This window comes from Branchiostoma floridae, chromosome 1 (genome assembly GCF_000003815.2).
Source record: "Branchiostoma floridae strain S238N-H82 chromosome 1, Bfl_VNyyK, whole genome shotgun sequence".
Lineage (NCBI taxonomy): Eukaryota > Metazoa > Chordata > Leptocardii > Amphioxiformes > Branchiostomatidae > Branchiostoma > Branchiostoma floridae.
This window is the reverse complement of record NC_049979.1, coordinates 9,051,475-9,071,471: the sequence shown is the minus strand read 5'-3', so window position 1 is coordinate 9,071,471 and position 19,997 is coordinate 9,051,475. Positions and strand designations below refer to the sequence as shown.

At 40.1% G+C, this 19,997-nt stretch overlaps 1 protein-coding gene across 1 annotated transcript in view; it reads left to right on the top strand.

Moving 5' to 3' along the window:
* LOC118417249 (chromatin-remodeling ATPase INO80-like) overlaps positions 1-19,997 on the top strand; it is a gene marked incomplete in the record, with an annotated part of 77,312 nt that extends 57,315 nt beyond the window's left edge. Inside the window, 1 exon segment of the mRNA XM_035822737.1 lies at positions 17,487-19,997. Coding sequence (XP_035678630.1) covers positions 17,487-17,677 — 191 coding nt within the window.

Here is a 19,997-nt window from a genome sequence, read left to right as displayed (position 1 = left end):
CTGGAAAAGGCTGTCAGTTGTCTAATAGGATTTCACCTTCTGTTGGTTTAATCCAGGAAGTTACCATTTTAGATAAAATGCAGTTTTTATCTTTCCAAAATGTTGAATACCAGCAATTATGAGCTCACTGTATTTTACTGTGTTAGGATGCTGATGATTACTATATGATTCTTTTCTTGATAATAACACCTGGCATATTTATGGCCTAAAACTATGTGATATCTGGAACACATACTAATATCTTCTTAATTCAACAGCTGTTACCAAACAGGAAGATGCAAATGGTAAAATCTGATATGGCAGATAACATCAGAAGAAGGTAGAATTAGGGTAATAATGAGACTTACGTTGGTGAGCGAGTGCCTCAGGCCCTGCATCTGTTACACTAATGACAGGAGGCACAGCAGTACAGCTACCAGGCACTCTTCATCATTACCTGCCTGATCGGATGGGAAAAAGTACTGTCTGGGAGACCCGAGTTAACAGTGTGTTTCTGCTCATCAAGAGTTGCCAGGTTTTTGCGATGATGTTAGCACAGGTGAATGTCGAGCGTGCATTTCAACTTTTCAACTTTTAAAGCGCCATGCACCCCTCCAAACTACACCCCCTTCCCACTGTGGCTGCGACCAATGAGCATCATAGAATTTATCAGACCGCTCAACAAATTTTGTAGGTAAAGAACAATTTTACTCTGTATGCTTTGTGTTTTGCTGTATTTTGAACCATATTTTTGCATGTTGCATCACATTCCAGTCAAAATATAATATTAAGGGTTACACAAATCCAATTTCGATCTCTCTACCAGTCCTTCAGCAATCATCGTCCAGAGGAAACGAGTCTTAAAAAATCATGTGGATTGGAAGTCTTATAGGTTTTGTGTTGGAATAAAAAGCAGCAATTGGTACCTTTCATCCTCAACACGTTGAGAGATACTACTGTGGGGGATTTGACCATTTCCCGAGTTACTTTCATTTGAGGTAGATACTGACCATTTTACACAATGAACACATTCTCTGTAGGTCTTTGTTGGTACCATGTTGTTCTATCAAGGACGTCCTTGGTTCTCTGTTGCTTTTCAGAAGGCAGTGTAGCCTCTTGGCAAAGGTACATAATGATTGCAGTAACTAGAGCATTTAAAAGAACCTGTGGCTCCAGTAGACGAGTGTGACTGCTGCCGAAGGCAGACTAAAGCTTTTGGGCAGAATGGATCTTTTGTTTACTGTATCTTCAAGTCACAGTGTCTCCAGCCTACACTGGCTCCAGTTGGTCTCAAACTGAGGCTTGATACCGACTTCAATAAGGGAAAAAATAAAGGAAGTAGGGCAATGTATTCATTGATTTTCAGGCATGTTGAGGGCTCGTCCTTTCTACGTATTAGTGGCACAATACAGTAGTCTGCTCCTCTTTTTATCCCTTGGTGATGAGTTACAGGTGACACACAATTAAGGAAGAATACAAGAATTACACACCAGTTCACTCCAATGTGTTGGGGTTTTCTTCTGCTTTCTATTCACCCTTTCTGAGAAGCCACGTTGAAACAAACTGTCTGGGAATTCATTTGAAGAGTAAACAAGACCATGGTGATAGACAATAACATTATATGGACGTTGAATTTGAATGGAAGTTTGTAGAGATTCATGCACCTATAATCAACATGGACTTGGGTGAAAAGTTACCTTTAAACTGTCAAAGGAAGACAACCCTCTTAAAGTTAGGATTCTAAAATGCCATAAAACAGATTCATTTGTGACGAAATGGACCATTCTTTTCGAGTATCGACCATTTACAACTTTTCTCAGGCAATTAGGTCCAGGACCTGAATTTACTATACTGGTACCCAACCCTAGTATAGACTATGCTGCAAGGAATCAATATGCAGTATACTCTAGACCTGTATTGCTTCTTAACAGTAGAGGGTTTTAACTGTAAAGGATTCTGGGATAGCTCCTGTTGTATCATAAATTTTTCCAGAATATTAGATTACCTGGCCAGTTGGGAATCACCATCATGATGATTTTATTGACTTTTCCTATTGAATTTTACTGTCCGTTGGCAGCAGTGATGACATAATGATGCTCCGGGAGTTACTGTCAGGAACTTTTTATGTGATTGACATACTAAAAGGTGCTACCACATACAAAGACTGCAGGTGTTCAATTAATCCATATTACCTGAATGTTACATAATACCGCTTAGAATTTAATGATAGCACTATGTCATAACTAGCTTGAGCGTTTATCTCTGGTATTGATCGCCTCTACCACTAGTACCAGACCTGTCTGCAGGATGGAAGGAAATGGTACAAATTGGCCAGAATAGGGGGGGGGGGGGGTATTTTGCCAGAGGAGTATGCTGGCCATAGAAGTGTCAAACATCCAGTAGACAAGATTTGCGGCACCTTCAAACTGAACGTAAGGATAGAGGACAGTTCATTAGGGATAACTGCCTGCTCCTGATAGTCGATGATCCTGGCAAGACCTTTCCCTTTTTATTTTCATAGCCTGGAACAATAAAAGAAAACTCGTTCAATCTAAGAACTGAGTGTGTTTTCTGAGAGGTATCAAGCTGTAAAAGTGAAATTGAAATTGGGAGCATCAGACAATTTTCTTCTTTTATGGTATAAGCAAACCGATTGAATTGGTTAATGTCAATAAAATTGTTATGGTTCTCAAAAGGTTTGACAATGCAATATTCCAAAGTTAGTCTGTCCATAAACCATTGATATATTCTTCAGTACTGAAGAAATGTCTTTAGATTTTGGACAGATAGAGAATAAATTGTAATTTCTGGTAATGGATCTGTCAGAGTGAAGAGTGTTACATTCATTCAGTTTATTGAGTTAATGATTTTTTTATCCTTTTGTCAAGAACAATAAACCCTTGTCCGATATGACTTGTCTTATACTGAAGGGGAAATTCTCTTGATGACATTGATCAATGGTTACTTTCTCATGAAATCTTTTATGATTTATATTTTATCTTATATTTTTTGTCCACTCAGTAGTTGCAGATGCAAGCAATATTTTACATAGAATGAACACAATCGCATGGAAGGAATAATGAATTGTGAAGAGAATAGTTTTTGCTTGATTTGTTCTCAGAAATAGGAGCTGTGATTTCCGCTGTGAGAAGCAATTTCTAAATCAAGAAACCAAGTTGTCTTTTCAGACACCATTATATGTAAAGTTACATTGTGTTTTCTATTGCAAAGCAGAAAACATTGAAACAAACTCAGACAGGGTAAAAAGGCTTTCATCCATTTCAATAGTAGGTGGCTGCTGGGTTTCCTCTCATGAATACTAGTAGTTTGCCCTTACCAGAAATCAGAAATCTCAGCTGTAAGTTTATTTGTTCAACTTTTGCTCCACTACCGGTAGTTGGAAGTATGTATAATTCATATCCACCAGACCACAAGTCTGGGAAAGACAACAAACTTGGCATTAAGTGTGAGGATTGAAGGAGCTCCACTGCTGGGATTTAATGCTGGCAGCAAAAACAGTTGCACCCCCTAGGGTGAGAGAAAACAGGATTGCTTTGATGGAGATTTCTCTGTTGTACTTGCAGTTGTTATCATTTATCCTGGTCACTTCCTGCACATTTTTAACTGGGTATTTCTGGAAAGTATTTCGTTAGAGTTTTCAGTTTCCCACGCAGTTTTTATTACCTCAGTTATGCCCCTCATCATCCAATAAAAAACATGTGCAAAACACTGAGACTAACCCTACTAAATATGCTTGAAGATAAGTTCAACTTCAAGTGGCAGTTGTTGGGTTTCACATTGTGGTCAGCAGTGTTGTTATGTGTATTCTCCAAGCATAAGTTTCAGTTGGGGAATAGCAGTGGCCAAGATTTCTTACGGCTGCCTTCCTTGTGAAGGGAGGCAGCATAAGAAATGGCAGCCAATAGTTATATGGGCTGTTCAGTCTAATCAAGTCTAATACTGCCATAGAAAGTTGTAGTGCTTTTTGATCTGCTTTTTTCTTTTCTAACAGCACTCTACCTCGACTCTGCAAAAAAGCAGATCTGAAAACGTTCGGCTTTTGTTTGTTTGTTTGTTTTATTGGGATCTCCATTAGCGATACCACCGAAGTGGTACCGCTATTCTTCCTGGAGTCCGACACTTATAGATATATACAATAAAAACGGACTTAGTTAACTAAACTCCACCCCAACACATCTGCTTGGAGATTAGCATCAGCAGAGTCTGAGGAGTCCCTCCCCCACCGATAAGTGCTTGATCAGCTTCCTAATGCCCCTGTCACAGATGGTTAATAGGCATTCTACCTGCTCGTTCACGGGTGCTGCCACTGCCCTCATGAATTTGGCTTAATGAACTTTATTAATTACAAAACCCTGATGGCCACTTTGCCAGACCCACTTGGTACTTGATTCGATTTGGGATTGGAAAAAAAAGTCAACATCTGTGCAAGTGTCATATTGAAGTTCATAAGATACACGTACATGTGTATATATGTTGATGTAAAATGAAAATGAGGCAGAGGGATTGAAATTTATTTAAGACCAATCATTCCGATCAAATTGCTGGGACTTACAGACTTTGACCTCAGGCTTGAGACTCATCTCTTATGAATGATTTTTTTTTTCAATTTCTTCATTAGAAATCACCGGGGAAGACCCTCATCTTGTAATTGCAGTCGCTCTCGTGTTTTTAATTGCATTTACACGAAATCTTTTCCACTAATTAACAGTTTGCAGAATGCAGGGGGTCATGTGCTCAGCTGTGCATTAATCCAATTAGAGAAGCCCTTAGCTGCAGTAAGGTTCTCCCCTCCCCTGCACTGTCCCTCCAACACAGACACATGATGGGTAACTACCGCATCCCACTCAATAACACATGTGAACTCCACAGGATAGTTTCAGGATCGAAATCATGCAATTTATGCCACCATTTGTGAGATCAGAAAAATTTCTGTGCAAGCACGACTACACCAGACAGTTTGATTATAGACAAACTCAGTGAAATCATATTTGCTTACACATCTGTCATCGTCTGTATTAAGGTATGATTAACAAACTTGACCACCTACTGACCATGTCAGTTTCCTAAAGATAAGAGATCCAGCATCGATGTCCATCAAACAGAGCTTTTAAGTTTTACTCCTCCTCAAAGGCCAGGAGGGCAGCTGTCAGATCCTGCCTCTCATTCTTCACCATGCTCTAAGAAATAGTCTTTGACAGAAGGTTTTAATCAAGTACACCCGTACCATTAACCACTCTCCAAGCAGATGTTTAGAGACTGGGTCAGTGTTTGATGCATATCTGTTAGGCTTTTCATACGTCTTTCTCTTCCACTTCCTCTGGGGAAAGGCACAAGAAATAGAAATGATACACTCCTAAAAAGACTTATCAAATGGTGCAAAACTCACATAAAACACTGACTGAGGCAGATCCTATGGCTGGCCTGTTGTCAGCAAAAGATAACTTAATGATGAAGGTAATCTTCTGAAATACAAGCTGCTTAACCCGGCTAGTCTGATATGACATTGCTGCATTGCTTTTAGTGATGATGTTTTCTTGTTCCTTTTACACCAGATACAAGGAGTTTCCAGTAATCCCTGTATCACACTGGTTACTGCAAGTCTCCAAGCAGATGTTGGGATTTTTAAAAATTGTGTTGGAGTATTCGCTCTCACAGAATCCAAGGCAGCCAGGAAACATTTCAACTCTATGTTCAAAATTATGTTTCGAGATAAGTGACAGTTTCGACAGATTTTTTTTTTTACCATTTGTGCTTCCAATGGTGAGCTTGGGCACTGCTCTCATGCTTCCTTGGCAAATTGCTGACAATTTCCCAGCGAAGGAGAAAAGTGCTTCACCCATTGCTGTTAATCTGACTGGCAGTCTGCCACGCTATTCGGGGAATTAAACAGCCACGCCGGAGCTCTCGCCGCCATCATCACACAAATATGCTTTGAAAGTTTTGTATAATTCAAGTGAATGTTACGCATTCACTGGGAAAGTTGTCAGTTAGAATTTAACAGTCTGCCACACGAAATGGGCGCTAGGCATGCAAGAAGGCCTGAGTCTATCTAATGGAAATGGTGGTTACCTCTAGGTGACAGATGTGGCAGTTTTCTCGTTCCACTCAACAATAGTGTATTAGTCTGACCCTTGAATTTGAGTATCGTCTACGTACGGACTGCAATGTAGTCTGCATAGTATTATGAACTTTCAAATAAACATTACAGCCTGACTATATGGAAGGATGTCTAGTAGTCCAACAAGCTAGGCCTAAAGTATGAATTGAGTATAGTCTATAGTCTATGTATGGACTGCACATAGTCTGCATATTATTATGAACTTTCGAATAAAATGAACAGCTCTTGGAATATCTGGAAAGAGGTCTAAGGACTAGTTGATCCAACAAGCAAGGCCCAGAGAATATATAATCAATGTAATTGTGCTTTTGAATGGACAGCAAATATGAAATAGCTTTTTTTTTTAAATCATCACTATCACATCTGAGGCACACATTGTCACCATGGGAAGTGACCTGCCGGTGATCTCAGTTAGTATGCATGAGGGGTGGGACATGTTAATGACCTCCTCATTATCATGAAATAAAGAAAGGGAACTGTACAATGACACAATTTTTGTGATGTCCCATTGGGGATGACCGCGTATATGATATTTGGGATTTGGTCTGAAAGCTAAAAGCAGAGTCTGGCAAGGGCTTTTTTTATCATGTTATGTCCTTGGTCGGGATCAGTTTTTTGCATGTTTCTTTCTACTGGTGTGAGTTTTGGGTAAAAACAGGCTCGGAAAAAGTAAAATGAAGGCAGCTAGAAAGACATATTAAAAAACATGTCTTGATTCTTGTTGTTATCTCCCTTGTATTTTGTTCCATATCACAGTGTAGCTGTATAACACTGTGATCATCTTACTTGAAAGTGAAGCACTCTCCAATATATGTGTATGTGTATGCAACCATCACTTTTTGTATTTTTTCTACTCCAGCCTGTCACTGGATCTGAGAAGCTGCTTTGTGTGGGATGAAAGATACAGTATTGTTTAAAATTTAGTGCATAATTTGTCTACTTGTCTGAAGTTACCTCGGATCATGTACTTCTAGCTTACTACCGATATTGCTTCCAGTCTAAGCAAAGTTCTTAGAGTCTACCATGCATGCTTCCTACACACGAAAGCAGTGAAGTTTATAGTACCACTACATGATGTTAATTTCCTAGATATCAGCATTTCAACCCAAGGCACGTGTTTCCTGTGCGGTGTGAAAAATAAATTGACTGAAGAGACATGAAAAGCATTCTATGGCTGTTTAATCACCACCTCAGCCACCTTCCGTCAGATCTTAATTAGGCATTCCCGATTTTCTGGAATTTTCCTGCGTAGTTACATGATTTATTCATGTTCTATGCTGCAACCTTGGAACCGATCTCTCTCCGGCTTTGTGATCTTTCATTGTGAAAATCATCAGGGCAAGATTATCGTGTCTGGAAATGAAACTGCAGCATTAACTCCAGCGCACCTGGATTAGCGATGTCATCAATCTCAACTGCTGCACATCTCTGCAGGCTGTCAGGAGTGATGCTGCTGGGGCAGGATAACATAATCAGCTGCTGCCGTTTTGTTACAGGAACTGATATAACGATTACTAGTGCTTTTGTTCCTGTTTCACAAAGGTGAACAGCCAACCCAGGGGAGCTCGTGGAGAAAAATGAAGATTTATCCAACAAAACATGCCCCAGATTCCTTTTCCCAAGGTGCAGTTTGATTACAAATATGAAATTGGGGCTGCTTTTATGGCCCTCCTGCATTTTATGGTAGTTAGATGAGGTTCTGTAATCTGTATATACTCTGACACAATGTGATCTATGAAGCTTACAGACATTTCTAGTACATGTGCTTGAAATGAATTTGTCTCAGACGGTTTGTTAGTGGTTTTCAACTGTAGCTCTCCCTGTTCCACTATACAATGAGTCAGGAAACATATCATATTTGTATTGAGATGTCTATCATAAACAAATGAGTTTTTGCTCTGCATAGTAATGAACAATCAATATTTCCAGCTCAAGAACTTCAACTAGGAAAATACACCTCTTCAAACACCATAAAAAATGTTGTAGTATAAATGCACTTTAAAGCCAACAGGTACAATGTGTGTTTCGAGAATGGTGTTGTAACAGAGAACAAATTTAGATCACCACAGACAACAAAATGCCAGTGGCCACCCTCGTAACAAATCAGCTTGCTCAATGATCAGCTCAGCTTGACCGACACCAACACCGCTGGCTCCACTTCCAAACGGGTGGTTGACATTGATTAAAAGAGCCTCAGCGCAGGCGGGTGGCATCATGCTGCAGTCCCCTCTGAGTGGTGAACTTGCCAGAGCAAGTAATTGCATTTAGATTTGTACTCCATTTCCATCTCCCTGGCCGCACATTAGGCGACATTAGTGGCCCCCATGGGTCAGCAAGGTGCATCGCTGCATCCTGTGTCCTACCGTAAATAATGCTGTATTTTCAGCCTCTTATCCTATAGACTTTAGAGTAGTCTTATCCGGAAAAATTCAAAGCAAGTGTCTTTTGGCTAGAAGGACAACAGAAGCTGACAAAAAGGTTTATTAGAGGAAAAGACGGGCTTTTGGGAGCAGTCAGTGATTTTTGGACCCAGTAACAGCAGTCAGGTTGACGGTGTGTACTCGTTTAACAAGCCCGGGGAATGTAATGTTCATGTGACTGATGCTGACATTAATGGCAGAATATGGGACGTATCCCAGTGGCCCTTCCGCAATTAATGACATTATCCTATACCTGGGGGATACATGAGCACCAGGTGATGCCAATTGACCAACACACAGCCAGTTCAACTGACCATGTCGGGCCTAATGTGCATGTACGGAAGCTGTCCAATATGATTAGGCGTAGAGATGGACCGTTGGGATGGTGCAAGATGGAATGTTATAACAAAAAATTTGCAAAAATACATACTTTGTATTGCTTATGACTTTTTCATAATCAGATTCACCTCATTAAGTGATGGCATCCTGATAACATTAGTGATTTGCTGCCAGGATTTTCTCTTTGTTTCTTTTTTTCCATTATCTACTAGAATTTTGATATCCATTTTGCATAGATATGATGACCTATCACCTTATTTTTTCATCTTTTTACCTTGATAGTGTAAACATACTTTTCCAGGGCTGTATGTGTTCAGCTTCAAATTTTTACCACATATACGTTCTTCTGTACTTTAATGTCAAGGACGAAAAAGAGAGCTGAAGCTTTTTGTTCATATCATCTTTCCTGACCACCCCTTCTCCATTTGAAAACTTTCACTCTGCACTTCCCCATATTTGTAATTAGCGCAGCCATAACAAAGCTTGTGAATAATCCTGTATCCCAAATAGAAGCATCATATTTTGTTGGTATAAGAACATTGGATATAAGCGAACGATCATGACTGGTAGCTGCCATTTAGTTTCAATTTAGATAAGAAGCAGAGCTCTGTCAGTTTCGCCCTGCGGAGCACTCATCGCGATAAAGTAATTGTCACCCCAGGCGACATCCAATGTTCCCTCTGCTGTGGCAGCTCCCAGCACGTGACTTTGATTACCGCTAAGTAATTTGTTATTTCATCCCCTTTTACCCCGAGGCGTAATGATGCCTCCCAAGTTTGACTCATTCTTGTATTGATCGTCTGTGGTTGGGCTTCCAAGAAGCTGGATGAAAATAAGTAAGATACTGTATAGGATGTGCACGGAATGTTATAAGAGATATGCTGTAATTAATCTATACCTGGTACAACCCAGTGCAATCTTTTGTGTATTGATCGTCCAATGTTTGGGCTTCCAAGAAGCTGGATAAAAATAAGAACAGGAAGGTCGGCCAAGATATAGGATGTTCACTGAGTTACTAATACCAAAGACATCCTATCACTTTACAGGGAATGACTACGGGTATGAGCAGCCCCTCATGCATATTTACTACAAATTATCAGCATCTTCTTTCTACGATCATCTTCGAAAGTTTACAACTATTCGTCATCCTGTGGATATCTAACATGAAAATGACAAATGATGAAATATCCAGTGTGCAGATGTCAGGATAAAAAGTCATCACAGGGAAATGAATTGTTGGCCTTTTACAATCTGTTGTAGTTGTCAGTATTCCTGTGATGTCAATTACGTTGAGGCGCAAACAATCCTGTCCACCATAACTCACTGTCATAATTCTACCAACAGCTCATCCCTCCACACCTGCTTACGGAACCATTTGTCTTGTGGAGTAAAAAAAAAAAAGTGGTGGGAGAAAATTCCTGGTCAGTCACACTGTGATTTGCTGCTGTGATATCAAACCACAGGATCGCAGGAGTGGTCAAACCACATGTAACTGATCTCCTCCATCAGTGGGCTTATCCGAAACATGGTTGTTAGTTCAACCCATGAGAGCAACTACATCATGACTTCAATCAATAGTGACAAACTACTGTCTTGTGCAATAAGTCCACTGACGACTGTCCTGAACAGTCAAACCTGTTCAAGTGCACACCTCTGCATAAGGACCAACTAATGGCTGACTTTTTGGTAGTTCTTTGGACATTTTTTTCCCATTTGATTATTATTATTAAGCATTAAGAAGCCTGTCTATAGTGACCACCTGTCCTCATAGACTAGATGTTGTATCTGTCACCTGAATGGTCTCCTTGGTAGTTTTGAAAAATATATGGTAAAGGAGGACACTTGAGGTGGCTTTAAAAGCCATTTAGTGTTTAGTAATGCCAAGCTGGTGAAAATACCAAGGTAGTTAAATCTGTGGCATGTTGAATTATCTATATGCATGCACTAGGACAAAGTTGGAGGTCTAGAGTCATCCGTGGCTCACAAAAGGTTAATCAGAATAAGATAAGGTCACAAATTTGAGCAGCAGGCATTCCGATGCTGTGCTTGTAACATCAGTGTGATTGAATCCTGCAGAGGTTATTCGTCCCAAACGTGTGGTTAGGTGTGGGGCTGATGGTTTCATAAACCTATCAATCTGTGATGGAGACAGATGGCATCGTGGGGGGGGGGGTCCAGATGATTCCTGGAAGCCCTTTCATAGTGCACTGACTGAGACTGAGTGATGATACAATGTTACAGTCCATTTCTCTGGAAAACTTTCAGTCAGCAGTGATAAGCAGCTCTTTTCTCCAGCTTAATCATGTTTTATTGGACAACCATGTGTGGCTATACCACTGTAGATGTTTGTTATTTTATCAGTGACACTGCAACTCATCATTCTGATCCACTTGTCAGATTCAGTACACAACGGTATAACCTTCATCAGTTGACTTGTGCAACATAATCGTCGTCATTGCAACTTATGTGACCAAGAATAATGTGATGTATATTGCCATTGGAGAAAGGGGGACACTTTTGGCTTTCATGTGCATTTAACCTCAACTGCCTAAAATTTGTGGTTGGTTATTAGGGATTTACATTGTCACATTATGAAGAATTGGGAAATGGCCCCATTTTTTGGAAAAGAATATAAAATCATGACAGGTGACAGCAGATGAAAAAAATGATTTTAATTTACAGGATTAGTAATTGACACCAAACGGACTTCCTATTAACAGCCACCAGTTTGAAAAAAAAAGCTTTACATATGAAACAGTAAAATGCAAAAGAACAACAGGCCTACCTCTAATCCTTTTGTTTTGTTTGATTTCGAAATTAACATTCTAATTGTATTCATGGTTCCTGTTGTCACAGACCCCATTGACCTCCATCTCATCATTTTCCCTGCTGTGTATTGTAGGCAGGGTATTTCATGAATATGACAGTTTGAACCCAAAAGTGTTTCTCTTTTCCTACTCGTTAGGCAGTTGGAAAATTTCCAGGCTTCCTGAAAGAACAATGTCCTTCGACTGCTTCCTTTGAGCGAGTGAGCTTCTTTCCGTCCAGGTTTTGCCAAACTGTGCCTGCGAGATCTAGATAAGTAAAAGTAGTTTCCTATCCCAGGCCATGGAACTGTCAGGCTATATAGCCTCCTGTGCAGGCCTGTTTGGTGGCTGATGGCTTTCTATAGCTTTTTAGGCTGATTTGTGCTGGGTTTTTTAATAGGTCATTTGGCCAAACTCAATCAGCCTGTCAGTACACCAAGGGAACTTTGCTAATGTTGAACATCACAAATTGGTACCCCCCTCCTCCTCCCTTAGCTGTATAAGAACACATGAGCAATCAGAATGTAAAGCAGATCAGCCAGAAAGTCACAGAAAAGCAGCAGCCACCCACCCAGAAGGTCTGGGCAGGAGGCTAGACAGACATGTTCTTCAGTGTTTCTATCTGGACCCACAGGGTCAGTGAAGGACCTCACAGGTAGCAGTGTTCACCCAGAACAAAGGCCCCATACCCACACTTCCTCTCCCTCAATGGCATCATCAAGCCCATGAATGGAGGAGGCAGGTCAGCTTTGTAGCCTTGAGTTCATTTTGTTGAAAAGACTATTAATAGGCATGAAATTGGTGCATTGGCTGGTGCCATTTGATTGCCAATGGTCTGATTTCACCCTCAATTAGCATGCAATGTCCTGAAGAAGTGGCCTGTGTCTTACATGTGTAAGCATTTATCATCAGTGTCTCAGGAGGCAGATCTGTCAGCTTCATGACTTGGTAGAGTCTGAAAGAGCATATCCTGGTAGAAGCCAAGCCTCTACCAGGCCTTCCTAGGGGGGTACAGGGATCATAGAATTCTGCAAAAAGATCAGGAAATTGGCCATTGGAGTCAGTTACGACGTCCTTGCCTTGAAATGTCCTTGACGTTTAAGACTTAGCCTTGGTGCCATCTAATAATTACATAACTACTGGGGCTTTCTCACTTGCTGCCCTGAAAAAAAATCAGCATTGATTGTGAGGAGCCCCTGTAGGCACCCAGCCCAACATTGGTTACCATCTGCAATTTGAGATTTTTTTTCTTCTTCATTTCTGCACACCAATGGCATTTGATCAATTCAGTTGTTGTTTTTTCTGGTTTGCTGTGTTCTTCTATCCTCTTCCATCTATGGATGTTATATCTGTGTGTATGCTCCAACGACGGAAGTTGAAATGACGAAAGGTCTTTAATCTTCTTTGGATTCGCTGGCCAATATCATGTGTCATTTTCTAAGCCTTCTAAACCATTTCGGTATTGTGTGTTTTATTTCATTCAAGGTCATTTCCTGATGTTACGCCTTTATTACATAACACATTGGGTACCTACTGGGTGCAAATACAACTGATATTATTATTATTATTATTAAAATGGATGCTAGACTACATCATGTCATAAGGTACTGATGATAACCAAACTGCCACATACAGATACTTCCAGGAGAAAGTGTGAGAGGTTGAACATGAAGTTGTTGATTTCTGTTACTTAATTACTTTTCTCTGAAATGTAGCCTGATATTTGCTTGACCTTTTCGTGGTTATTGTTTACCAAGTGTACAGACTCTAATTTCCTGCGCCGGGGCCCTTTCTTTTCGGTAAACAATGCTTTGACCCCAATTTGTGTGTTTTTGTATGTGAAATTTATTCATTGGTCTACAGAGTCATGTGTGTGGTGTACAAACAGTGCTGGGGTCTGGTGGATGAAAAACAGGCAGTCTTGCTCAGGTGGTCTTACTGGTTACATAAAGAATTCATTCTAGCTGTAGCTATTCTGTTGGAAGTATGTGTTTCAATAAAATGTCAAAATCATGTAGACACATGTTTAAATTTTTCACAACATTTTTTCTAAAGATACTATGTCAATTTGCAATTATTCTTGCTTGCTGTTATTTTTCTTGTTGTATTCGTCCACATTTCGGTTTATTGAGCATTTTTGTATAATCCTCCTCTTGTGGCCAGAATGTATTCTACGCTGGAACTAAGACCATTGTACAGGTACTTAACTGTGCAAGATTTGAAGCAGAAACCAAAACAGTACAAAGCTCTCTCACTCCATCCCTATTGTAGTCCTACAGAAAGCAGAGATTTGTTTAACTATTGCATTTGTGGTTGGTAGCCCTCCCCCTTACATGGACCACACACTTAAACCGTCCCAGTGCACTTCCGGTAAGCTCATGAGAAAAAGAAGGGTCACATGATGGCTCAATCTGATCCTTCAGTTGCCACGGTTACGCACTGTTGTCCTGGTTGTTCCTCCACTTGTGAGGTCGTTGACTGGAGATGGCGGGAGATCGGCCGCTTGTGTCTTCCATCGGTGTTTTATCAGCCTATCTCAGGCAGGTGCGAGAGGTTCAAGAAGAAGTCCTCTAGATGTCAAGTTCTCCTGGAGAAGAGCATTGCTTGTTTACAAGGCCAGACTGGATGCAAGAAACTTTCAGAGAGAGGCTTTAGATTTCTTCATTAAAATAACAACACTGTGTTGGAATTGTACAAGCTCCAGTTCTTTGAGAGAGAACAATTCCCGTTGCATCCTCTGAAGGACAAGTGAACAATGAAGCGGGGTAAAAGTCCCCAATTGTTTGGGTCACTTGCCCATGAAAAGGGCTACAATGGCTTGAGAACTTTCCCACAGTGGTGGTTGAGTAGGTGTCTTTGTGCCTTCAAGATATCAGTGATGGAATGTTTTTATTTCTGTAACCTCTCAATTTTTGTGTTGTTAGTCTGTAATGATAGGCATGGTTTGTGCAGATAAGGATGTTTACTATATATAGATGATCTAGACAATGTCTTTTGATGGAAACGATGCACACACCTGACTAGGGCATTATCAAAACAGCCTTACGTCTGTGGGAGTTATATGCTTTGACTTATTGTAAAGAAGTAATTACAGGTGACAACGGAGTATATGGGCTTCTTCAAAAAATGTAAAACATCAAAAGTCATGTACAAGTCATGATGATGAAGCAGAATTTACAATTACAGTGCTGTAAGAGTATATTAAATGTAGAATATTATGTACAGGTTCTAAGGCAAACTGTTGGTACAAGAACAAGTAACATGAGAAAACTTTGGGTTGAAAGAACAATGACAAATTGCCTCGACCTTTTGGAGATCAGCGGTACAGGATTAATGTACTTACTAAACATTGCTTCCCTTTCAGGTTGATATTACACCATCATAACTCACCCCTGACAAGTCACAGCAAAGTGGGTCACTATGTTTCTGCCATGTCCTCAGGGATAAGTACGCAGATGTTTGTGTTGCAGTGTAGATCATGGAAAAAAGGATGGACATGGTGTTATTATCATGGAAAGAAATGCTGTGGTACTATAATGCCAAGTGTTAAACCTGTACCTCCTCTACAGTAGGACTTCTGGGCCAATGTTACCACTTTCCCATAGGCTCATTTTTCCATTGGCAAGAGCATTCAGAATCCTGTTTATAATGACCACCTGTCCACACCAAAAAAAATTTTTATCAATCCTCTGAGTGGTCTTCTTGGGCAGTTTTGACAGTATATTGCACTAGATTTTATGGCAATAAGTCTTTCAGGTGAAAAATGGCAATGTGGCAAAATACCTGCAGCAAGATATGTATGTCAATGGTTTCTTTGATATGTAGAATAAAAATTGTCTTGACAAATACAGCACAGCCAAACTACTGAAGTAAGTCAGACCAGTCATTAGCAACCCATGCTTAATACTTCCGAGAAATATTGTGGACTTGTATTTGGACTTTTAAAAACTCTTTTCAGCATGCAGTATCAATGCATCAAGGGATACAGTATTTGGTGAAGAAGACCAACAACTCAATAATCAAAATGCAAAAAGCTTTTCAACAACCCGTTCCAAAATTGTGTTAATACAGTTCCAGAGGCCTCCTTTGCAGACTTTGGGACCGGTGGTGTTGATTTTGGGGGGGAGTACTCATTCTCGATTTTCAACATGGCCTAAGATTCTCTATGCCAGGAAAGGGAGTTTTTAATACCACAGTCAAACGCAAGATAAACGCCATGGCTCCCAAAGTCCTCGATGGAGGCTACTATTTCAGCAGCTTCTGGCAGGAGTTCCCATCAATAAAATCAACAGAATGAATGACCTTGAACTTGAACCACTGTTGAACTAGCATGCATGGTTCCATAAAGGTTTTGTTGCATAACATAGTTACTGCATGCATGTATTGGCTAGACTCATTCATCTTACCCTGACTCATCTCTTCAAGGAGGTTCTATTCAAGAACCGTCCAACAAAACCATCCATAATGTAGCACCTCTGTATTCATAATGGATGTGTGCTGAAAGCCTCCACCTTAACTGGGAAGTCACATAAGGACAATGTCTTGGGTCATTGAAGTGAGGTTCACTGTAAGGACAAGAAGATACTGTTTTAATGTGCTTTTTAGGATGTCCAAACTTCGAGAAGTATTACATGTACGTTCATCTGAAACAGTCGCAAATACACTGTAAATGGAGTCCTACAGGTACTTGTGGTCACTCCATATATGGTGTTATGAATATGCAAATTATGTAATGACTATGCCAATACTGCACAGAAATCATTTGCTTACTCACACTCACTCACTACATGATATATTGCCCTGGAAATATTAGCATACCTCATGAAGTACACTTCAAGGCCATTTCATTGTCATCTTATTTTGTACAGGTAGTTTCCCCCATTAAGCTATGACCTTGGTTTGAAGTGAACCTGTCTAAACCTTAAAGAAAATGTTCTTCATACCAAATATAATATCTCAACTAGTTACAGACAGAAAAACAACCTAGGTCGTTGTATCAGGTCAGGTTTGACTAATTCCAAGTACATGCTACGTTATATACCTCTAGTGTGCTGCTTTAGCTAGAATCTTTTGGATCTTCTCCAGATTATGTGGTTATGAATATTTAATGTCCCCTATTGTTGAACTCATGGCCTTTCTCACTTAACAAGAAGTGACCCAGAAACTTCCAGGTTTATGGAAGGGCCGGACCATTTAAGATTGCAGCGGGGTTGTGGGAGCGGAATATTTTTCCAGCTGCTTGCTTAGGAATGCCCAGAAAATTTTTGTCTGCTGTTTAGTCATGTGGATGGACAAATTCTGCAGCGTTTGTCTGTTCTTGTTTTGATAAGTAAAGCCACATACTTAATCTTGTGTTTCATTTCCTTTATACTGGCATACCTCCACGCTACACCCATTAGAGTCCATTATTTAGTTTATTCCTGTTATCTTGGGACATGTTGTGGTGTTGTTTTTAAAGGACAGGAATTAGACTCTTTGGGCAGCTATCAAGTTTTGTCCGGAAAAGAGGTACCTGGCACATGTTTCCAAAATGTAATCAAGTAAATTCATTTTGAAAAAAGCAACTTCTCTTATGATAGCATGGAATCCAGTCTTGTTAGCTTCAGTCTGTTTCCAACTGAATCCAGTTCTTGCTAGCTGTAGATTGTTTCTGATGGAATACATCAGAAACAAACTACAGCTAGCAAGAACTGGATTCCAGACTACTCTTTTGATATATGTATCAGAATAATACTATCTCACTTGTTACCAGTTCCCGTTTGCTATCTAGTTCTCATTCTCTGTCCTATCTTATTACTGCAGGTGGGACCACATCAGGAGCATCACCTGGAACGCCTCCCTTGCTGAGACCACCTGTTTTCACACCCCCGCCCAGCAGAATGGCATCATCCCACAACACACAGCCTGGATCGTCCCTCTTCTCCCAGGGGGTGGGGCAGGGTGGCCCCTTCAGCCAGACTGTCAGAAACAAAGGTCCCAGCCCCAGCCAATAACATCAGTTATGGGGAAGATATACTCTGCACAAGACAGACCTGGTCTCCTTCTTCAGGTGTTTACTTCTGATATATGTACAAGCAATTGACATGAACTGCTGGTACAGTACAGAAGTGGCCGTTGCCCCTTTTACAGGAGATGTATCACCTCCTGATTGGTGCGTTTTCGAACTTGGACACCTAATCATGCTGCAATGCCTCCAAACACCATAACTCACGATCATACAATACAGCAATGGTTGCTATTGTATATATAACATTGGCATGAGGGGAGGTGCACTCTTCCACAAAGTGAAAGTGTGTTAAAGACATAATGTGATTTGTAAGATGACAAGAACACATTTACTGAGGTCATGATCACGTGCCAATGTAAGAAGATTGGAGAAATGAACTTAACTTATATGCAATCTTCAGACACACACACATCTTATTTATTCAGTAGGGTCTCTTGGGGGATGGGCAAGCACTCTCACCTTCAAATGTCATCAAGGTCAACTATTGTTACCTTTTCTTAAGGTCGCACCACAGAACTGTGGTGTATAATTAGAACTTGCACAGAACTTATGAAATTGAAATTCATTACTTATTGGTACAATAAATTGGTACTGTATATTTTATCTGTGCCGTCAGCAAACATGGTGCAATGCTGAATATGGAACAGCTCTGCAAATTATGTATGTGTTTATTTCCTTTTCAGTGTATTCAATGGTCCATACCATTGAGCTGAATACAGTAGCTACCCAAATGGTTAAAAAATTTAATGACCAGTTTACATAGTCCTGAGTGCTCTATGTGGTGAGCAACAACAGCTAATGTAACAAAATTGTACCATTCATGCTTTTTTTTACCAGAAAGGATAAATAATGCAAACATTGAGGCACTTTTTATGAAGTCTTCCTGTTGGCACAGACTCATTCCTTGTGTAGTATAATGACAACCTCCAGTGAGGGAGAGTGGACCTTTACCAGAGAAGAGTGTGAAATGAATGTCACCCCCCTGACAAAGCAGTGGTAGCTCCCGGCTGAACACAACAGGTGACAGGCACTACTGACATAGATGTAGGTGCATCTAATCGACAAGTAGGACGACGGATGAAGCCAGGTGTTCCTTACCACCCACCCAGCATGGGAAGGGGGAAATGCATTTACCTTTTAGCCATGTTGGTATATGATTTATAATCTAAGGAAAATAGCTTGGAACAAAGAACAATTAACCAAAGCATTAAATTTCTTTTATCAATTACTTGCATATTGCATGTTCATTTTCTACATTTTCTTCACAATCACCTGATAACATGTAATGTGCCTCAGCCTTGTCCAAATATCAGGATAACAGGCTGTAATTTCACTCCACACAAGTGGTCATCGTGTGCAGATAGGTCCATTACCAGCCACTGCAAGTTTTATTGGCACTTATTGGTATTATTACAGCTATTTATTTTGTCACACTGCCTGTATGCCTGGCCCTACACGGAATTGTTGGCAATAACCATTTTTGAAACCTTGTGAACAATTCATACTATGTCCAGATGGTCAGAAACGGTTATACAGGGTCTGACAGGTGGAGTTGTTATAGAAATTCTATGGTTTTCTATGCTACTCAAACAGCCATCTTTGTGTGTTTTATTGTTGTACTTGGTAACTATTCTCCTTTGTGTAAATTGTTCTGTAGAATTTATCATGAAAACTTGTTTGAGTTCTTGAACTGCAATTTGCTAAAAAAAAAAGCTGCCACTTTTTGTCTTGGGTGGTATTGTTTTGTAAGTGAAGGATGTATTTTGAATGGTCCTTTCAAGGACACAGAAAAGTATGGTTTTACATGCTGTGTGTAGTTAACAAGATGAATAAGAAAACTTCTTAGTACCATAGCATTGATACAAGAACTAAGGGTACATTTTCAGGCATGAAAAAATGAAATATTTGACAAGCATGTAGACACCATACGTACAGGAACCGTAATAAATTTTGTTCATAATTTATTTTCATCAGAGCTACTTGATAACTTGTGTGGTTACCTTTGTACACCAAGGCCATACCTGAACAATATGATGTTTAAGAGACTCACCTACAGTTTTGTAGCCTCTGTGTCCTAAAGATTGGAATGGTATCATTTCAGTTTTTTTTTAGGAAAGTCATTTGCTCTCTACGGAAGTTTGGAATATTGTAAACAAGACAAGGTTCTGGCCCGAGAAGTTACGATGATGATGATGGCTGTGTTGTAAATTAACTTGTGAAAATTACTGATGGTATTGAAAATGAATTGTCTGTTGAAGACAGTATGCAATCAGGTCCTCTGTAATAAACTGGTTGCCTGACTGATA